Below are 19,910 nucleotides of genomic sequence, written 5' to 3'. Positions count from 1 at the left end.
CGGCACAGACTCGGTGGGCCGAAGGGCCTGTTTCAGTGCTGTATCTCTAAACTAAACTAAAAGCTAGTTTGCAGGTGCAGCAAACAATTAAGAAGGCAAATGGTATGTTGGCCTTCATTGCAAGGGGATTTGAGTACAGGTGTAAAGATGTATTGCTTCAATTGTATAAAGCATTGGTGAGACTGAAATATTGTGTACAGTTTTGGTCTCCTTATCTGAGGAAGGATATATTGCCATAGAGGGAGTGCAACGGAGGTTCACCAAACTAATCCTGGAATGGTGGGATTGTCTTATGAGGAGTGATTGCAGAAACTGGGCCTGTATTCTCTAGAGTTTTGAAGAATGAGAGGTGATCTCATTGAAACTTACAAAATTCTTACAGAAGGTGACAGGGTGGATGTGGATAAGATGTTTCCACTGGCTGGTGAGTCTACAACCAGGGGACACAGTATCATTTAAGACTGAGATGAGGAGGAATTTCTTTACTCAGAGGATGGTGAATCTGTGGAATTCTCTACCCCAGAGGGCTGTGGAAGCTCAGTCATTGAGTATGTTCAAGACAGAAATCGATAGATTTCTGATTACTAATGACATCAAGGGATGTGGGGATAGTGGGGAAAAATGGTGTAGAGGTAGATGATCAGCCATAATCTGTTTGAATGGTGGAACAAGCATGACAGGCTGAATGGCCTACTCCTGCTCCTATTTCCTATGATCCTATTTTACAGGCTAATGGAGTTATCTTAACAGAATTTTTTTCTGTCTATTTTGTCATAGCTTCCTGCCAGCTTGAACCTGCCTGGCTTTGTTGGCTGTATTGAACTGGCCACACTTAATGATGACGTAATAAGCACCTACAATTTCAAGCAGACATACAACCTGAACAAAGCAACCCACAGACCCTGTACAAGGTAAACAGATCATTGCACCTATCACACTTTGGCAAAGCATAAATTAGATTTTCACTTTTGTAACATCAGATGTTTCCTTTAGCAGAAACTGTCCTATTCTATTTCCCTAAATTTGGGGATTAATTTTGAGATGATCAGTTCTAGTCTGATATTTGGCAGCTGCCACCATTATTGTTATAGGAGTAAGGGAATCACAGTGGCACAGTGGTTAGCACCACAGCCTCACAGCTCCAGCGACCCGGGTTCGATTCTGGGTACTGCCTGTGCGGAGTTTGCAAGTTCTCCCTGTGACCACGTGGGTTTTCGCCAAGTGCTCAGGTTTCCTCCCACAGCCAAAGACTTGCAGGTTGATAGGTAAATTGGCCATTATAAATTGCCCCTAGTATAGGTAGGTGGTAGGGGGAAGGTGGGGATGTGAGAGGATAATGGGATTAATGTAGGATTAGTATAAATGGGTGGTTGATGGTCAGCACAGACTCAGTGGGCCGAAGGGCCTGTTTCAGTGCTGTATCTCTAAATAAATAAAAAAAATGGGCGGCGCAGTGGTTAGCACTGCAACCTCACAGCTCCAGCGACCCGGGTTCAATTCTGGGTACTGCCTGTGCGGAGTTTGCAAGTTCTCCCTGTGACCGCGTGGGTTTTCGCCGGGTGCTCCTCCCAATCTCTAAATAAAATAAATAAATAAAAGTAGCGTGAGTAAGGCCTGTTTGGGTAGATGAAAGTTTCAGTGTAGACAAGGCCCCACAGAACCAGGCATATCTTTTTACCTGAGGCCTCTGCCAAACTTCAGTCCTACTCATGATTAGCGGGTTCCAGAAGTTCTGCAGACATGTGGGCCAAGATACATTTTAATCATTCTTAATCTTATAATAAAAATATAGCTTGCTCCTCTGATAGTCAAGAATGTCAAATTGGTGAATAGCTGAGCTCCCTCAACTAGGAAAGTCCCGATTCAGTTCTCAATTCGTCACTATCAGCTCGCGTAGCATTAAGAATATGACATTTGGTTTTAGTACACCTCCTTCAGTCAAGGTGCCTGACACTGGAGGATCACGCCCATTCCAGTTTACTGTTTCTCCCTGAAGTGTGTTCTCTTCTCCTACAAGAAAAGAGTTATGAGTGTTAGAAATGGCTTTTGTGGATAGGAGGGAATGACAAAATTTGTGGAGGGTGACTGTGAGGCATGAGTGCGAGAGGGCAATAGGATAATAGTGTGTGTAGGCTGCTCAGATGGGGATGTGAGGAGGTAGCTAGAGAGAGAGGAATGAGTGGAGCTGCAAGATGTGCTGTTCTGAGAAGTGCTGATCAGGAGAATGCGGGAACATCAGAGTGTGGGGCTTGGTACCTGAAAGTATTATGCCAATCACGTTTCTCACACTCCTGAGGACCTGGATCCTCTTGGTGCACTGTCTACAGGTTGGTGGGACCACACTCCTGCTGCTCACGTCCTTGGCGACTTCCCTCCAAGCCTGCTTGGTTGGGCATGTTGTCCTCTTCCTCCCGTGCTTGGGGGAGCACACTTCACTGCAGCCAGTCAGATCCTGCAGCAGGACATCCAGGTAAGAGTGGGAGACCCAGGGGAGCAGCCTTCCCAGGTCGCCTCTCCATTCCTGAGGTTACAGCAGCCTCAAAAATCCATGTACAGTTGAACCTTTCTGAAACTTGCTGTGGTCCCTTTAATTAGAAATCCTTCCTTTGACATATCTGGTGCGTGATCCCGCTGCCTTCCCTGGTCAGGAACATGGAAGCAGGATGCTAATATCATGGCTGAGATAAAGAGCCACGGAAAAGCCAACTCCTTCACTATTCGGGTTCCCAACCTGCTATTGGTCCCGCCATTTCTGCAGAGATTGTGAATTGAAAATTCTACCCTGCGTGTCTCAGTAAGGATTCTTAAATCTGATTGGCTGAAGAGCTGTTGCTTACCCTGTTACCGGAGGTTCCAGATCCCCTTTAGAGGGTCCATGCTGAAATAGTTGTCTAATTACCGTAAATTGCTGCACAAAAACCCACTAAAAGTCAGTGGGCACTGGAAACAAAATAAACCTCAATTGCCATTCATTCGCCGCTGACCACAAAATCTGGGTCCAGGTAAGGACAGTATCAGGTTTGGTTTTGATACTCCTACAGTCATAATGGGCTTCAGACACTCCCATCACTGACACATGGAAGTACCCATTTAAGTGATACACAAACAGTTGCACTGCCTGTAAGCCATCAAGGTGCCTTCATGAGGGAAGATTGGCCAGAAGAATTGCAAGACGTATGTGTTTATACATTAGATATATTTTTTCACTATGCCTACTCAATTCCCGAGTAGCCTAATTGCTTGGAAACATGATCCTCATATCATCAAGCAGGGAATTCATCAATAAAATATATTTTCAAAGGAACTATTGTTCGTAATATTGTGAAGGAACTAATTATTCAGTCAGAGCCGAAACATAAAGTTTAATTGGTAGACATAGCTCCACTAAAGCAGCAGAATAATATTTTCAGCAATTCTGTCTTCTCAGTTTCATATCAATTTCATGCAATTACAATTTGTCAAGCTGCTGTTTCTGTGCACTTTCAAGATGTTGCATCATCTGGCTAAAATCTCTTGCTGCAAAGGAATTACCCGGGCTTTGATGGTATTACAGAAATAAAAACAGCTGTGGCAATATGCTTTCTTGTGACGGATGTGATTAAAGCCACACAGTATAATGGATAAAACAATATTAATTAGCAGTGAATTTGAAAAGAAAATGGGGTGATGATGTAATATTTTAGCGTTACATCCCGTTGAGCAATGGAACGCCGAGCATGGATTCAATCCAACAGTTTCCACATAACTGTGACCAAAAATTGGCTAAGGCTTCCAGTGAGATACTTTCCCACAGGAAGAGAGAACTAGAGCTTGATTGCTCTAGGTTGAATTTCATCCTCAAGCCTTTGTCTCAAACGTGAGATTGGCTCAGTCCTAGTAGCAGGGCACCTGCTGTGTCAGTCAGTGGTCTAGTGTAAGGACATGTAAGGGTTAATGTTGGAGACAGTGAGAAAACCCCTCCCACTGTAGAGATGTTGCAATAGACTCATGGTAAAGGGCAATGGAAGGACAAAGTAGCAGCACGAAGGATACTAGCTAAGGAGGTTTGAGGAGAGTGTAAATAGTTATGTATATATGATAAAGAGTTATTAGTTGACCTAATTTAGACTCCTAGACTTTATCCACAATGCTCTAGCTACGCTACAATTACTACTACAACACACAACATGATGGCACCTGTTAAAATGACCAGAGAATATTGAAAATCACTATATCTCATGAAGTAGCGCCAGGAGAACAGCAGATCTTGTCAGGGGACTGCTACGAACTCCAGAGCTGCTCTGCAGTTGAAGAAGACACGGCCAGAAGCATGGGCTGGTGGTCTGCAACGAAACATCCAGGTACAGTGATTAGGTTCTGAGTCTCAGCGCCAGACAATGGTCCAGGAACAGGTGAGAGAATTTCAAAGGTGAGGTGAGAGTGACTGCCCTTGACATCAAGGCAGCATTTGTCTGAGTATGGCATCAAGGAGCCCTAGCAAAACTGTAGTCAATGGGAATCGGGGAAACTCTCCGCTGATTGGTGTCATAGCTAGCACAAAGGAAGACGGTTGTGGTTGTTGGCAGTCAATCATCTCAGTCCCAAGACATCATTGCAGGAATTCCTCAGGGTAGTGTCCTTGGCTCAACCATCTTCAGCTGCTTCATCAATGACCTTCCCTCCATCATAAGGTCAGAAGTGCAGACGTTCGCTGATGATTGCACAATGTCCAGCACCATTCACGACTCCTCAGATACTGAAGCAGTCCATGTCCATATGCAGCAAGACCTGGACAACATCCAGGCTTGGGCTGATAAGTGGCAAGTAACATTCGCACCGCACAAGTGCCAGGCAATGGCCAGCTCAAACAAGAGATCATCTAACTATCACCCTTGACGTTCAATGGCATTGTCATCACTGAATTCCCCCACTATCAACATCTTGGGAGTCGCCATTGACCAAAAACTGTACTAGACCAGCCACATAAATGCTGTGCCTACAAGAGCAGGTCAGAGACTGGGAATTCTGCAGTGAGTAACTCACTTCCTGTCTCCCCAATGCCTGTCCACCATCTATAAGGCACAAGTCAGGAGTGTGATGGAATACTCTCCACTTGCTTGGATGAGTGCAGCTCCAACAACACTCAAGAAGCTCGACACCATTCAGGAAAAAGCAGCCCACTTGATTGGCACCCTTTCCACCACTTTCAACATTCACCCCCTCCACCACTGACATGCAGTGGCAGCAGTGTGCACCATCTACAAGATACACTGCAGCAATTCATCGAGGTTCCTTCTACAGCACCTTCCAAACCCACAACCTCTACCACCTAGAAGGACAAGGGCAGCAGATACATGGGAACACCATCACCTGCAAGCTCCCCTCCAAACCACACACAATCCTGACTTGGAACTGTTTCGCCATTCCTTCACTGTCACTGGGTCAAAATTCTGGAACTCTGTTCCTGACAACATTGTTGTGTATTAACAGCCCAAGGACTGCAGCAGTTCAAGAAGGCAGCTCACCACCACCTTCTCAAGGGCAATTAGTGATGGGTAATAAATGCTGGCCCAGCTAGTGATGCCCACATCCCCGAATAAATTAATAAAGGGGCCATTCTTGGCTAATGGCACACTGAGTCACAAAAAACTGGGAGAGAGGTCACTTGAGCGAAAAGGTGATTCGCGAGTTGGCCGGAGACGCCAGCCATTACTCAAACAGACCGTGGAGAGAAAGCATAGCAAAACTCCAGAAAGAGCACGAACACCTCCATAAAGCCAGTGCAATTTAAAAAGAAAAGGGAGCACCATAAAAAGCCTAACAAAGCATAAGAAACAGAATGGATTTGAAATTCAGATTGCCTGAAAGCTTCCACGATCAGGAAGGACCCAATCAGGTACAAAATTGGGCCTTATGGAGAAAAGGGATTCCTACGATTTAGGATTACTTCCCAATGCCATACTAAATCAGAAACAGAACAGTAAATACATTTTTATATTCTATGGCTTCAGTTGCAGATGACGTGATTGTGAGGCAAGGGATAAACAAGGCTTCTGATAAATTTGAAGATGTGTGACAAGCCTTTGACAAATATTTCAATTTATGCAGTCACAAAATTCTGGAAAGAGCAAAATTTAACAAGCGAGTCCTGAGAATAGGTGAACCTGTAGATTATTTCATGTGGATGTGAATATGCAGAATTAAAGGCACAACTGATAAGGGACCGAATAGTTGTCAGCATAGCTGATGAATCTCCATCGGATCTCTTGATATCCAAGAATGAGAAGGCAATTCAGATTGTACAACAGGCGGAAGTACAAAGACAAAACAGAGCCCTTCTGTGGGCTGAAGAGCAGCCTTGGATTAGAAGAAATCCAATGACTGTACAGTTCTTAAAGCAAAGACGGAGCTAAGAACTGAGATAGGCGATAAGATATGAACGCAACTTCTTGTTTTGCCTAAAAATTTGCTTCCAGGATTAATTGTCCGGGACTATGAGAGAGTAAGAAACTGGGAAAACTCTTATAGAAGGCAACAAACTCGAAATTACAACAAAAGGTTTTGTGTCAGAGACTTATCAAAACTGTATGAAGGCCAAAGAGTACGTGACCTAGAAGCCTGTTTCAGCTAAACAAAATAAGTGACAGCCATTCACTGGTTCATTCCTCAGGGCATGCCTTGACCAATCAGAGTCAAGCTGCCTGGTTCAAACAAAGCTTGGCAGTTAACTGTCAGTCACCATAAACTGGTGCATTCTCCATGGCAATGCCTCAACCAATCAGAGTCCACTCGCCAACCAATCAACACTCTCATACAGTATAAATTGTTGCTTTCCCTTATATTGGCATTTTTGTGGATTGTCCTGATTTGTGCAAGATGAAAAGCTTTGACAAAATGTCTCTATTTTCAGCAGTACTCAACTTCTGTAATACCAAACGACTATTTGAATACTACAGTCCTTAGCAGAAATCAACCAAGTCAGCGACCCAGACTTACAGTGAAGATTACTTATCATCCCGCTCTGACTAGAACAAGATCTGGGAGAGTCATGAAACCTCTGAATACATTAAATCTGTGAAGTCAGAGACTTGCGGGGAGAAAGGGTAGAAAATTAAGTCAGAATGTAAATATATATTTAAGAAAATGTTGGAAAGACCTGGGGGGCAATGTAGTATAAGGATATGTAAGGATTAATGTTGGACACAGTGAGAGAAACCCCTCTCACTGTAGAGCTGTTGATGTAAAAGTCACATGGTAATGGACTTTGGAAGGAGAGTAGCAGCATAAAGGATGCTGGTGAAAGAGGCTTAGGAGAGTGTAAATAGTAATGTATATATCATAAAGAGTTATTAGTTGACCTAATCTAGACTCCTAGACTTTACCTACAATGCCCTAGTTTGCAACAATTACTATAACATGTAACAAGTGGCAATAAGATGGGGCAAATATTGTCATAAAAATAACAAAACTAAAAATTAGTTAAAAAAAATTAAATATTTGTATCCTTCATATAATAAAATACAAACCTAACAAATAGTTCTAAATGATACAAGTTGGATACAATGGCTCTGTTATTTACAAGGGGCCAGGGGAGAAGCAGGGGACACATATTTTTGTGGGGGGTGGGTGGGGGGAACAAGGGAAATGCCTGGAATTGGTAATCTTGCTGAATTTATCAGCAGGACTTCTTTAGCAGTTTTTTTTAAATCTCTGTTGCCTGCCTGGCAGTCAGCCGAGTGAGAGGGTGGCCAGCTATCAGATGGGAAAACCAGCAGTCGACCAGCAGTTCTGATGAAAGGTCACACAGTTCTGAAACGTTAACTCTGTTTTTCTTTCCACTGATACAGTCTGACCTGAGTATTTCCAGCATTTTCTGTTTTTTGTTTCAGATTTCCAGCATCTTTTGCTTTTGCAGTGTTAAGTTTAAATGGCTGCCAAAATCTGAGGAGCAGAGCCTCATTAACATATAGTAGTCAGAGACCCAGCTCTCTTGAGCGGGTTACTTGGACGCTCCCAAACCTGCTGTGGTTAAACTAGAAGTTGGAGCATTTGCAGAGGATTTTACCTGTTTAGCAATTTAACACCAAATCACCCATTACCACTAGCCCCCCCCCCACCCCCCACTCACTCCGATCCTTTCCTGTTCACCATGCTGGGGTTAAAATTACCCTCAATATTTCTGAATTCTGATGAGGAGGAGATAGAGTCCTGTGGTGGGACACTGCTATAGTGAGGGTGGTTGGGGAAGCAATCAAATACTTGGGTAAACTGCCACACGCTCAAGTATGCACAAGCTTTGCTGATGTTGCCGCAGGTGAGGTTAGTGAATTCTGCCATGACCCCTGTCATCTGTTGCACATGCTGAGAAAATAACCTAACTACTTGCACGTAGGTTGATGCTCATTGAACATCCTTATTTCCATAGCAGGATCCATGAGATCTGAAATGATCACTACAGCCACCACTGGAAAAAAGCTGACTCCTCAGCCACCACTTGTTCCAACCTGCGGTCTTGTGTTCACTCACTCAATTGGTATAATGTCAGTCAGATGATTAGACTTTGACTGAATTATTAGTGTTTAAGTACTGCACTCAAAAATGTGAGTGAGAGAGAGGCAGTTCAATGGCAATTTAGTTCTTAAAGCAAATGCAGGCATTATTTTGCATCTGCTGACCTGCAGATGGCATAAGCCCACCAACCTTGCCATTGCCCACTACCACTGCAGTTTAACACACCATCAGCTTGAGTGGCTGCTGCTCAAATGCAATGTGCTCCCTTAAACCTGGGATCCCTCCTTCAAGAGACTGAATATCCTGGATATTCAGGATTTTATCCTGCCCTTGCAGATGGGAACAGAGGCAGGGGGGTACAGAAAATGGCAAAGGATGGCATCAGGCGAAGTGTCCAACTTTGTCCTTGCCCCCTGCCATTTTATCCGGGATGGGCAAGGTCAAGGAAAGCCTTCCCGCACTAGACCATTTGAGGCCCTTAAGTGACCAATTAATGGCCACTGAAGGGCAACCTCCTGCCTCTGCTCTGATTTTATTGACGACAGAGGAGCTTGCCGCTGCCTGGAGGCACCACCAGGTGAGACCTGGTGACCTCCTAGAGGGTTGGGGGAGTCCTCCTCTGGGAGCAATCCATGATTACTGGAGGGCCCCCCCAGCAGTGATGGACACCCCCACAGACCACCCCACCCTCACCAACACTCCCCCTCCAACCCCTCGCTGGGTCCTGCCTGTGGCTGCGGCGACCCCAACCCCACTTAGCTGCATCCTGGGGTTTCCAACATCTTGTCCTCTGTAGACCTCCTGCAATACCAGCAGTAGCCACTGCTCACAGCGACACTGCCGGTACTGCAGAGCTGCTGTTAATTGTCTGCCCACCATGAAATTGCACTGGGGGGCCAAAACAGGGCTGAGGCGGGATCTCCCCCCAGCCTGCCTTCTGGACTGTTGCCAAGGTCCCTGTCGCCAGGATAAAATCCCAGCCATTGTATATAATTTCCTCTTGAAATGATATTAACAGCTTTAAGTAAAGACAAGTTTCTGAAGGAAATCTTCCTGGTGGCAACAGTCAGCTGAATTACCAGGGAGGACAAGTAAAATGAGAAGAGTAAGGACTTGAGAGAAGTCCAGATGGAAGAGTTAGACAGTCATTGAACCACAGTGCAGTGAATTAAATCAATTAAATTCAATGCTTCCAAAAATGGTAACTATGTTATAAAAGTTATGTTACTTATTTCTATGGCTGTTACTATGTCTGTCTCATGATATTGTGAATAAAGTACTTTGGATAATGAAGTGATACAGCATATTGATGCTGCAAAGTAAGGTACCACACTGTGCGATGAAGTAACATGAATACATTTGTCCCTATGATTCATGACAAGGAGTGTTTTTCCGTCTTGCCAGTGCTGGAAGGGATAATTGGATTTGGGCTTCCCCACAGGGAAATGGAAAGTAGTTCAAAGAATGAGTTACTGGACCTGCCCTTGACCACTCACTTGTGATCAGATCAAGAGAATAATTGACAGTATTAGAAGTGTGGCACCTGAAATCCTACTTAGCTGGAATATATTATCTACGGTAGCTGGGGTTGGGGGAAATAGAGGAGAAAATAAATTTAGAAGTGGGACTGATTAACAAGAATAAAGCATAATATTTATTATTGGGTTGTATATTAGCAACAATATTAGTTAGAAATGTGTTCACATTTGTTACTAATGTTACACAAACTGATTTCAATTCACATGTGTTTTCTTCCTTTCTCCTGTGTGTGTGTATATATATATATATATATATAGGTACAAACTTGCTTTTGCCCAGAGTAGGACAGCAAATTTCTACTTTGATGGCTCAGGCTATGCTTTTGTGCGTAATATACAAAGGAGAGGGAAATTCAACAGAGCGACCCGGTTTAATCTGGACATTCGCACACCAGCTGACAGTGCCCTCCTGTTACTGATGGTGAAAGGGGTAAGGACAACCAGCACCAGTGCAGGAGTAATCTAATAATTGCATTTATTTTGGACCTGTAGGGAGTAAAATATGATTAACCCAAAAGAAAAACAACAGGGAAAACTTAATCAAATGGTGCTCCAGGCACAGAGCATTTCATATCTTGAGTGTGCATTGGGAATTTGAGGATGTAAGTTAGTGGGCTGCATGGGATTTTCTATTGAGTAAAATGAATAATAGAAATTAAAATTAATGGATGGAAAATCCTAAGCCTGAATTCCCAATTTGTTCTCTCAGCACCTGAAATGAAAATTCATAAAATGCACCCCTAATACTTAAATATCCTGTGATTCATCTAAATTCATTGTGCTGTTGAACAACGTGAGCATTTTGTATACTATTCCACCTGCCCTCACTGCCCGTCATTAACTTGTACTTTATATCTGAGGCTATGAAATCAACTAGATTAATGCTGGCATGTCATGGAAACCAGAAAAAAATACCCAATGGCGCAAACTCTGCTTGTGATTTTATTGTTGATCAATTCTGTGCCCATAATGAAGGGACAACATCACCACTAGTACAGTTATTAAATAGAGCTGTGTAGCTCATTATCAACATACAACAAGAGCAAAAACTGGTATTTATTAAATGTTTTTAACATCGGAAAATGTCCCAAAGCACTTCACACAAATGGACGCTGAGCCAAAGGGGGAAAGTTGAAGAAGGGCAATCAAAAGCTTGCTAAAGGACGCAGATTAAATTGTAATGGCAAACATATTCTATTGTTCTCATAAAATATCCCAAGATAACATAGAGCTCTGACCAATCCTTAATGGAGCTTGTATAACCCTTTTAATAACTACTAGTGAAAAGCTAATTATTTATTTGCAAGTAGTGATAGTAGTACTATCACAGCCATATAAAAGAGCTTTATATAAGCACAAATAACATTAGCAATAGCAATAAGCCTTCGAAAACGGCGACCATTTCCATCAAATTCAAATGAGAGATGCAGTCCCAATGTGATCATAATTATAGTTGCGTTTTTGGCTAATATCAGATGAGATTTATGTCTTAGAAATCTAAAGAATTTATTACACCATGTTGGCTGTTGCCAGGTAATATATTTGAAATGTACAGGAGGTCAGTCTGCATGTGATAGAGAAAATATAAGTTAATATGATGGTTATGACATCATCACCCTTCCCCTTTTACTGGCTGACTTGCTGTCCGTTTCAAGCATTGCTTGTTTTTTTCTCACTTTAGATTTTCAGAATTTGTGGGGTTTATTTTTAAACAGTTTGAATTCTATATCAAACACTTTTGAATGCGACAGCCTTTTTCGCTCATTTGCAATCTGCATTTCAGGGCATACTTGAAACATATTCTCATCCTCCTGCTTTTAATAAAAATATGTTTTTCTCTCCTTTTCTCAGGATATGTTCTTCAGTATGGAAATGCAAAATGGTTATATACGCTTGGTTTATGACTTTGGATTCAGCAAAGGCCCTGTTGTCCTGGAGGATACTGACAAGAGGAAACGTATAAATGATGCAAAATATCATGAGGTAAATGATATAGGGCAGGATATGATTTCTATGAAAACTCAAGCAATGTTTTAGGTCTCAAATGTTTTAAATGTGAAAAATGAAAGTTTAGTTTTAACTGTTAATCATAGAATATTGTATTAAAATGCATCTGTGAGGATGGTTTGTAATGAACATTTAAATAACAGAGTTCCTCTTGCTCAATTTTCCCCCTGTAGGAATTGTGTCACGTCTTGTCTGAGCCAATGGATTGAATGACTCGAATGCAAATTACTTTACTGAAGGACAGACAAAAGCCTTCAGAACTGGTTGAATGTTAAAAGATTGAATAATCCTTGTCTAGACTTACCAGTTCTCTGTACATTTTTAAAATAACGTGGGGTAATAACTTAATTAGAACAGCATACAAAGGAGTTTTGCATGACCACATTGATCAGTGTGCCTAAGACAAGGCTTCATAGATTTGCAACCCTCTGTTCTCCTGACCAACATTTTTCCTTCATCTAAGGCCGCAGATCGACTATAAGTCATCACATGTCTGTCTGTGCTGACACAGATCGGCTGCTGCTTTCCCCTATATGACAATCACTATATTTCAAAATGTAACTTATTTTAAATGTTTTTAAAGATGCTTTGATGTGAAATGAGCTATATAAATGTAGGTATCATTTGTTTATCTTGATTTATTGATATCATCCCTATGCTTTCTGACCTACTTTGGCTTCTGGTCAGGCGACGCCTTGCATTTAGAATTCTCATCCTTGTTTTCAAATCCCTTCATGACCTCACCCCTCCCTATTTCTGTAATCTCCTCCAGCCCCACAACCCTCCGAGATATCAGCACTCCTTTAATTCTGGCCTCTAGCGCATCTTGATTTCTAATCAGTCCACCATTGGTGGCCGTGGCTTCAGCTGCCTAGGACCTAAGCTATGAATTCCCTCCCTACAGCCCTCTGCCTCTACACCTCGCTTTCCTCCTTTAAGGTACTCTTTAAAACCTACTCCTTTAACCAAGATTTTGGTCATTTGATCTAATATCCCCTTTTATGATTTGGTGCCGTATTTTTTGTTTTATAATGCTCCTGTGAAGTGCTTTGGGACAATTTATTACATTAAAGGCATTATGTAAATGTAAGTTGTTATTGTTGATTGGAAATAAGGATGAAACTGTGAGTTGTTTCAGTTGTGAGATGTCACTGAGGAATTTGCAAGCCATTCAGTCAGGAGGAAACACGAGCTCTTTTCCAAAACAGAATCAGACAGTTAGGGGGAAAAATTTGTTTGCGTAGCACCGCGTCAAACAGCAATACGCAGACTACGTCGACTCCCAAGGGGTAGTCAGCAGGTGAGCCACTACCTGTGCAGCTTTCGACAATGATATCAATGAGACACTATGTGAACAAACCTTTCCTCCTCAGTGTTTTGTATTTCATTTCTAGTTTTGTTCTATTTGTACATATGCCGACTATCCTGAAAGTGCACACGGCCATGCATGCATCCTAAATTTCCTGTTTCTGAGGAGCACTATTAAACCAAGTTTGTTTTTTCTATTAGGTCTCATTCATTTACCATAATTATAAGAAGATGATCCTGCTGATTGACAGAATCAATGTAAAAAGTGTTGAAAACGAAAAGAAGAACATGCATTTTTCTGATGTCTATGTTGGTGGAGCTCCTGTTGAGGTCTTATCAAGGTTAGTTATTGTGTAGTGTAAATATTTTTCCATCTGCTTTGCAGAATATTTATACAATGACCTTAGAACATAAGGAAATATTTGCCTTATTCTGCTGGCCCTTTTTAAATTATTCTAAATAAATCATCTAAAAATTTTAAATAATTACACCACTAAGCAAAATATTTACTCTTTTGCTCTTCTCTTTCATAGTTGAAAGTTGAAGTCCCTGTTCAAATCTGCCAGTACAGGCAGTACAAATATTATCAGTGCCCAAATCATCAGGCAGGCCTGACAATCCTTGCAAAAAATGGACAGCGCCATCATGCGGTACAGAATCTACGGAGAAAATATTAGACCAGACGTTCCATGGCATGGGTGACTCTGGGTAGAAAGGTGACAAGCCAAAAGATCAGAAGAAGCCGAAAGATAGAAGAAAGGGAGACTGAAGTCAGGAAGCAGGGAATCGGGATGAGAGCTCATTGGAGTTAAAAGTAGCCGAGTGTTTTCCTCTAGTCTGTGTGATGTCCTTGGGGCTTGAGTGAGGTTTAGCTGAGTTTGGTCTAGGATATGAGGCAAAGACAGAGAGACAAAGACTGTAGCAAATGAACATAAAGGTTTATCCTTTTATTCTGTCTTAGTTTCACTTTCTCTTTGCTAGCATGTGTACACAATGCACAATGCAACTACAATTTCAGAACACTAAAACACTACAGTCTGAAATATAAATAATTTGATGGAGTATCAGTCTCCAGACACTTTTTCAGACCACTGCTATAATATCAGATAATACCTGACTGGTACTAGTTGAAGAACTAGTAATCACAGTAAAAGACAAATGCTACTAGCACTGATTGTGAATGTATAGGAATAAAACAAAAACTCAAGGCTAGTATTCTTAGGAATATGACCTGTGCCACACATTAAGCCAGGCAGACAGAAGGTGGTTTGACAGCTGAGCATGTGCGTTGGAAGAGTGTTGTAGGAGGAAGAGTTTCAGGTCAGTGGCACATTTTAGATGGTGCCTAGTGGATTTATCCCAGCACATGTGTTAGGACTTCTGAGCATGAGCTGGTGCCATACCAGAAGAATAAACTCCCCCTGAACCAAATTGTTGATAATTTCCTGGCAGCCAGAATAGATAGAGCTATGAATTTTAACTAATAGGTTTAGTGGAGTGTGATGAGTTGACTGCTCACCGCCTCTGGTCCAGTACACCTACTCAGCATCTATGCTCCAACATTATGCTGCCCACCTGAAGTTAAAGACCAGTTCTACGAGGAACTCCATAATATCATTAGTAGCATTCCTAATACCGAACATTTGTTCCTGCTGGGGGACTTTAACGCCAGGGTTGGGGCCGACCATGACTCATGGCCCTCCTGCCTTGGGCGCTATGGCATTGGAAGGATGAATGAGAATGGACAGAGACAGCTGGAGTTGTGTACCTATTACAACCTCTGCATCACCAACTTGTTCTTTCATACTAAACCCTGTCACCAGGTTTCATGGAGACACCCAAGATCACGTAGTTGGCGCCAGCTGGACCTCATTGTCACAAGGCGAGCCTTTATGAGCAGTGTCCAAATCACACGCAGCTTCCACAGTGGGACTGCGACACCGACCACTCCCTGGTGTGCAGCAAAGTTAGACTCAAACCAAAGAAGCTACATCACTCCAAGCAGAAGGGCCGCCCACGCATCAATGCTAACAGAATTTCTAATCCACAGCTGTTACATAAGTTTCTAAATTCACTTGAAAAAGCCCTTCAAAACACTCCTACAGGGGATGCAGAGACGAAGTGGACCCACATCAGAGACAAATACAAATCTCGTCTAGGCAGTCATAAAAATAATTAGTGTGAAGTTTGAATCCTGCATCACTGAAAATGTAGAATGTAGAATATGACTCAGCAATGACCACCTTTGGCAAATGTGAGAAGCAGAATGCAGACTGGTTTCAATCTCACTTTGAAGAGCTGGAACCTGTCATAGCTGCTAAGCACGCTGCACTGTTGAACTACCAGAAAGCCCCCAGCGAGTTAACATCTGTAGCACTTAAAGTAGCCAGAAGTGCTGCACAAATGACTACTGCCAACACCTATGCAGTCGTATTCAGCTGGCCTCCAACACCGGAAACATCAGAGGAATGTATGATGACATTAAGAGAGCTTTTGGGCCAACCAGCAAGAAGATCGCCCCCCTCAAGTCTAAATCAGGGCAAATGATCACTGACCAACACAATCAAATGGACCGTTGGGTGGAACACTACCTAGAACTGTACTCCAGGGAAAATGTTGTCACTGATACCGCCCTCAATGCAGCCCAGTCTCTGTCAGTCATGGATGAGCTGGACGAACAGCCAACAAAATCAGAACTCAGTGATGCCATTGATTCTCTAGCCAGTGGAAAAGCCCCTGGAAAGGATGGCATTACCCCTGAAATAATCAAGACTGCCAAACCTGCTATACTCTCAGCACTCCAAGAACTGCTTTGCCTGTGCTTGGGATGAGGGAGCAGTACCACAGGACATGCGCGATACCAATATCATCACCCTTTATAAGAACAAGGATGACCGCGGTGACTGCAACATCTACCGTGGAATCTCCCTGCTCAGCAGAGTGGGGAAAGTCTTCGCTCGAGTCATTTTAAATAGACACCAGAAGCTTGCTGAGCATGTCTACCCTGAAGCACCGTGCGGCTTTCGAGCAGAGAGATCGACCATTGATATGCCGTTCTCCCTTCGCCAGCTACACGAGAAATACCAATGCCCCTCTACATTGCTTTCATAGATCTCACCAAAGCATTTGACCTCGTCAGCAGACGTGATCTCTTCAGACTACTAGCAAAGATCGGATGTCCACCAAAGCTACTAAGTATCATCACCTCATTCCATGACAATATGAAAGGCACAATTCAGCATAGCAGTGCCTCATCAGACCCCTTTCCTATCCTGAGTGGCGTGAAACTGGGCTGCGTTCTCGCACCTACACTGTTTGGGATCTTCTTCTCACTGCTGTTCTCACATGCGTTCAAGTCTTCAGAAGAAGGAAGTTTCCTCCACACAAGATCAGGTGGCAGGTTGTTCAATCTTGCCTGAAGAGCGAAGACCAAAGTATGGAAAGTCCTCATCAGGGAACTCCTCTTTGCTGACGATGCTGCATTAACATCCCACACTGAAGAGTGTAGGCAGAGACTCTTCGACAGGATTGCGGCTGCCTGCAAAGAATTTGGCCTAACCATCAGCCTCAAGAAAACAAACATCATGGGACAGGACATCAGAAATGCTTCATCCATTAATAGTGGCGACTACGCTCTGGAAGTGGTTCAAGAGTTCACCTACCTAGGCTCAACTATCACCAGTAACCTGTCTCTCGATGCAGAAATCAACAGGCGCATGGGAAAGGCGTCCGCTGCTATGTCCAGACTGGCCAAGAGGGCGTGGTAAAATGGTGCACTGACATGGAACACAAAAGTCCGAGTGTTTCAAACCTGTGTCCTCAGTACCTTGCTCTACGGCAGCAAGGCCTGAACAACATATGTCAGCTAAGAGCGACGTCTCAACTCATTCCATCTTCACTAACTCCGGAGAATCCTTGGCATCAGATGGCAGGACCGTATCTCCAATGCAGAAGTCCTCGAGGCGGCCAACATCCCCAGCATATACACCCTACTGAGCCAGCGTGCTTGAGATGGCATTGTACAGCGAGCTCATCACTGGTATCAGACCCACTGGCCGTCCACGTCTCCGTTTTAAAGACGTCTGCAAATGTGACGTGAAGTCCTGTGACATTGACCACAAGTTGTGGGAGTCAGTTGCCAGTGATCGCCAGAGCTGGCGGACAGCCATAAAGGCGGGGCTAAAGAGTGGCGCGTCGAAGAGACTTAGCAGTTGGCAGGAAAAAAGACAGAAATGCAAGGAGAGAGCCAACTGTGTAACAGCCCCGACGACCAATTTTATCTGCAGCGCCTGTGGAAGAGTCTGTCACTCTAGAATTGGCCTTTATAGCCACTCCAGGCGCTGCTCCACAAACCACTGACCACCTCTCGGCGCTTACCCATTGTCTGTTGAGACAAGGAGGCCAAAGAGATGAGTTGACTGATAGGAGTTATTGGGAGGTGTCATGAATAAATATAATGAAGGGGAAAAGCAGTTTAAAATAGCAAGCTCAAAGAAGATGGGTATACTGACACATACCTGAACAGAAAGGCTAAATAAATAGAAGAGGGAAGAAAAATAACACTGAGGAGTATCAATAGGTCAAGCTTTAGGGGAACCAGAGACAATAAATAGAATGAAGCGATAGGGATAAGATGTAACCTTGATGAAAACTTGACCTCATTAAGGCAGGACTGGGAACAAAATATTCCAAGTTATAAAATTTTCAGAGGAAAGGAAAAGGAAAAAAGGAAATAGGAATGATATTGATTAGACACACACGGCTATAAGAGTTAACACGTTTATTAATGCTGGTGTTCAGATGAGGTCTAGCTGGATTGAGTTGAGCAATAACAAGGGGTATGTTACTGTATTGGGAATACATTGTTGGATACTACCTGGGCATTACTTGGAGAGAAATTGTGGGCAAGACATGTAAATAACTTATAGAGGTTTACAATTGTAACAATAATGGGAGATTTTAGCTCTCTGAAGGTAGACTGGGATAAGAGTTCTTAGAATGCGTCCAGAACTGTTTCTTCATCAGAGTATGTCCAAAAAGGAAGGATGCATTGCTAGATCTAATTCTGGATAGCCACACAGGAAAAGTAGTTAAGTAGGAGAACAAAGGAAATAATTACCATACCTGAGGAGGTTCACACTGAAAATAGATAAGAAAAGGTCACTGAAGAGCTGGAAGTTAATTTCAGTCGGATGAAAGGGGAATGTGTTAAGCATTCAAGCACTATACTCTAATTGGAAGCTGAACATGTCTCAGTGGATTAAATCTAACCACTTGTCTTCAAAAAAAAGCATTGGGATCTCTGTAATTATTTCAAAAAAATTTTATTTAGAGATACAGCACTGAAACAGGCCCTTCGGCCCACCGAGTCTGTGCCGACCAACAACCACCCATTTATACTAACCCTACAGTAATCCCATATTCCCTACACTAGGGGCAATTTACAACAGCCAATTTACTTATCACCTGCAAGTCTTTGGATGTGGGAGGAAACCGGAGCACCCGGCGAAAACCCACGCAGACACAGGGAGAACTTGCAAACTCAGCACAGGCAGTACCCAGAATCGAACCCGGGTCCCTGGAGCTGTGAGGCTGCGGTGCTAACCACTGTGCCGCCCAGTGACATTGTCTGGATATTCAGTGAATGTATGTTCAAGCCTAAAATCTTAGACTGCCTTTAAATCATGTCCAACATTTAATATAATACCCATGTGTAAATTACTATATATGCAATTTTTTATTTAGCTTATTATTATTTTAGAAAATGCAACCTAAGTTACAAAAAATCAAGTATTGTTGGCAGCTTTAAAGAGTCTCCTAGGAAAGCTGAGAGTATCTGTTTAGAGGTATTTTTATACTTGAGAATTTTGAGTGTTACAAATTACTTCTCTGAGCCACACAGAAAGATGTTAGAAATTTCAGCTCTGATTTCTAAATTCTCTCAGGCTCAACAGTGCTGCTCACTACCTTAAGTAGTCCCCACAACTTAGGTTTAGGGCTGCACTGATACTGCCCAATGTCTAACCATACACAGCATAATACAGGTTCATAACTATAATACTCCTTGTGATACAGATTGGATATTGTGTCTCCTGCATGTGTCCTTCCATTTGCTTCTCTCCCCTTTTAATAAGCTTGCTTCAATAATTTAGTGAGACAGGAATATAGGCAAGCTGTTAAGCTGCATAGTCTACACACAACGAGTGAATGTAAGCTCTGATAGTTATGGTCAGAAGTCACTAATTTCAATTAGCTTCAAATCCCTCCTCTTGAATTAGAGGAATAATAAATCGTAATACACTATTTCACGTGAGTGGCTAACTTAATTTTTGCTTGTCAACCTTCTAGTTATAACTGGCTCAGAGCTAGAGATAAGTGAATTTTCTGTCACTAGAGTGGCTGCCTTTACTGACTTAACTGCTTAACTGACCTTGACAATGGACTTTCTCTTTTTGTTATGTCTGACCTCAGGAAGTTGATAGATTGTCCTTCTGACTTTTACACCATACAGACATTCACCAGTAGATCTGTCAAAAAAACTGAAAAATATACCCGTCAATAAATGTG

The 19,910-nt window shown here is 42.7% G+C and overlaps 1 protein-coding gene across 1 annotated transcript in view; it reads left to right on the top strand.

The window, feature by feature from the left end:
* Positions 1 to 19,910, top strand: part of lama4 (laminin, alpha 4) — a 183,279-nt gene that overhangs the window by 126,680 nt on the left and 36,689 nt on the right. The window contains exons 24-27 of the mRNA XM_068025542.1: positions 778 to 911; positions 10,287 to 10,458; positions 11,880 to 12,011; positions 13,545 to 13,684. Coding sequence (XP_067881643.1) covers positions 778 to 911; positions 10,287 to 10,458; positions 11,880 to 12,011; positions 13,545 to 13,684 — 578 coding nt within the window. The remainder of the gene's footprint in view (positions 1 to 777; positions 912 to 10,286; positions 10,459 to 11,879; positions 12,012 to 13,544; positions 13,685 to 19,910) is intronic.

The sequence above is a fragment of the Heterodontus francisci genome, chromosome 3, assembly GCF_036365525.1.
Source record: "Heterodontus francisci isolate sHetFra1 chromosome 3, sHetFra1.hap1, whole genome shotgun sequence".
NCBI classification, from domain to species: Eukaryota; Metazoa; Chordata; class Chondrichthyes; order Heterodontiformes; family Heterodontidae; genus Heterodontus; species Heterodontus francisci.
Note: the sequence above shows the minus strand (reverse complement) of the source record. Positions and strands in the feature narration are given on the sequence as shown.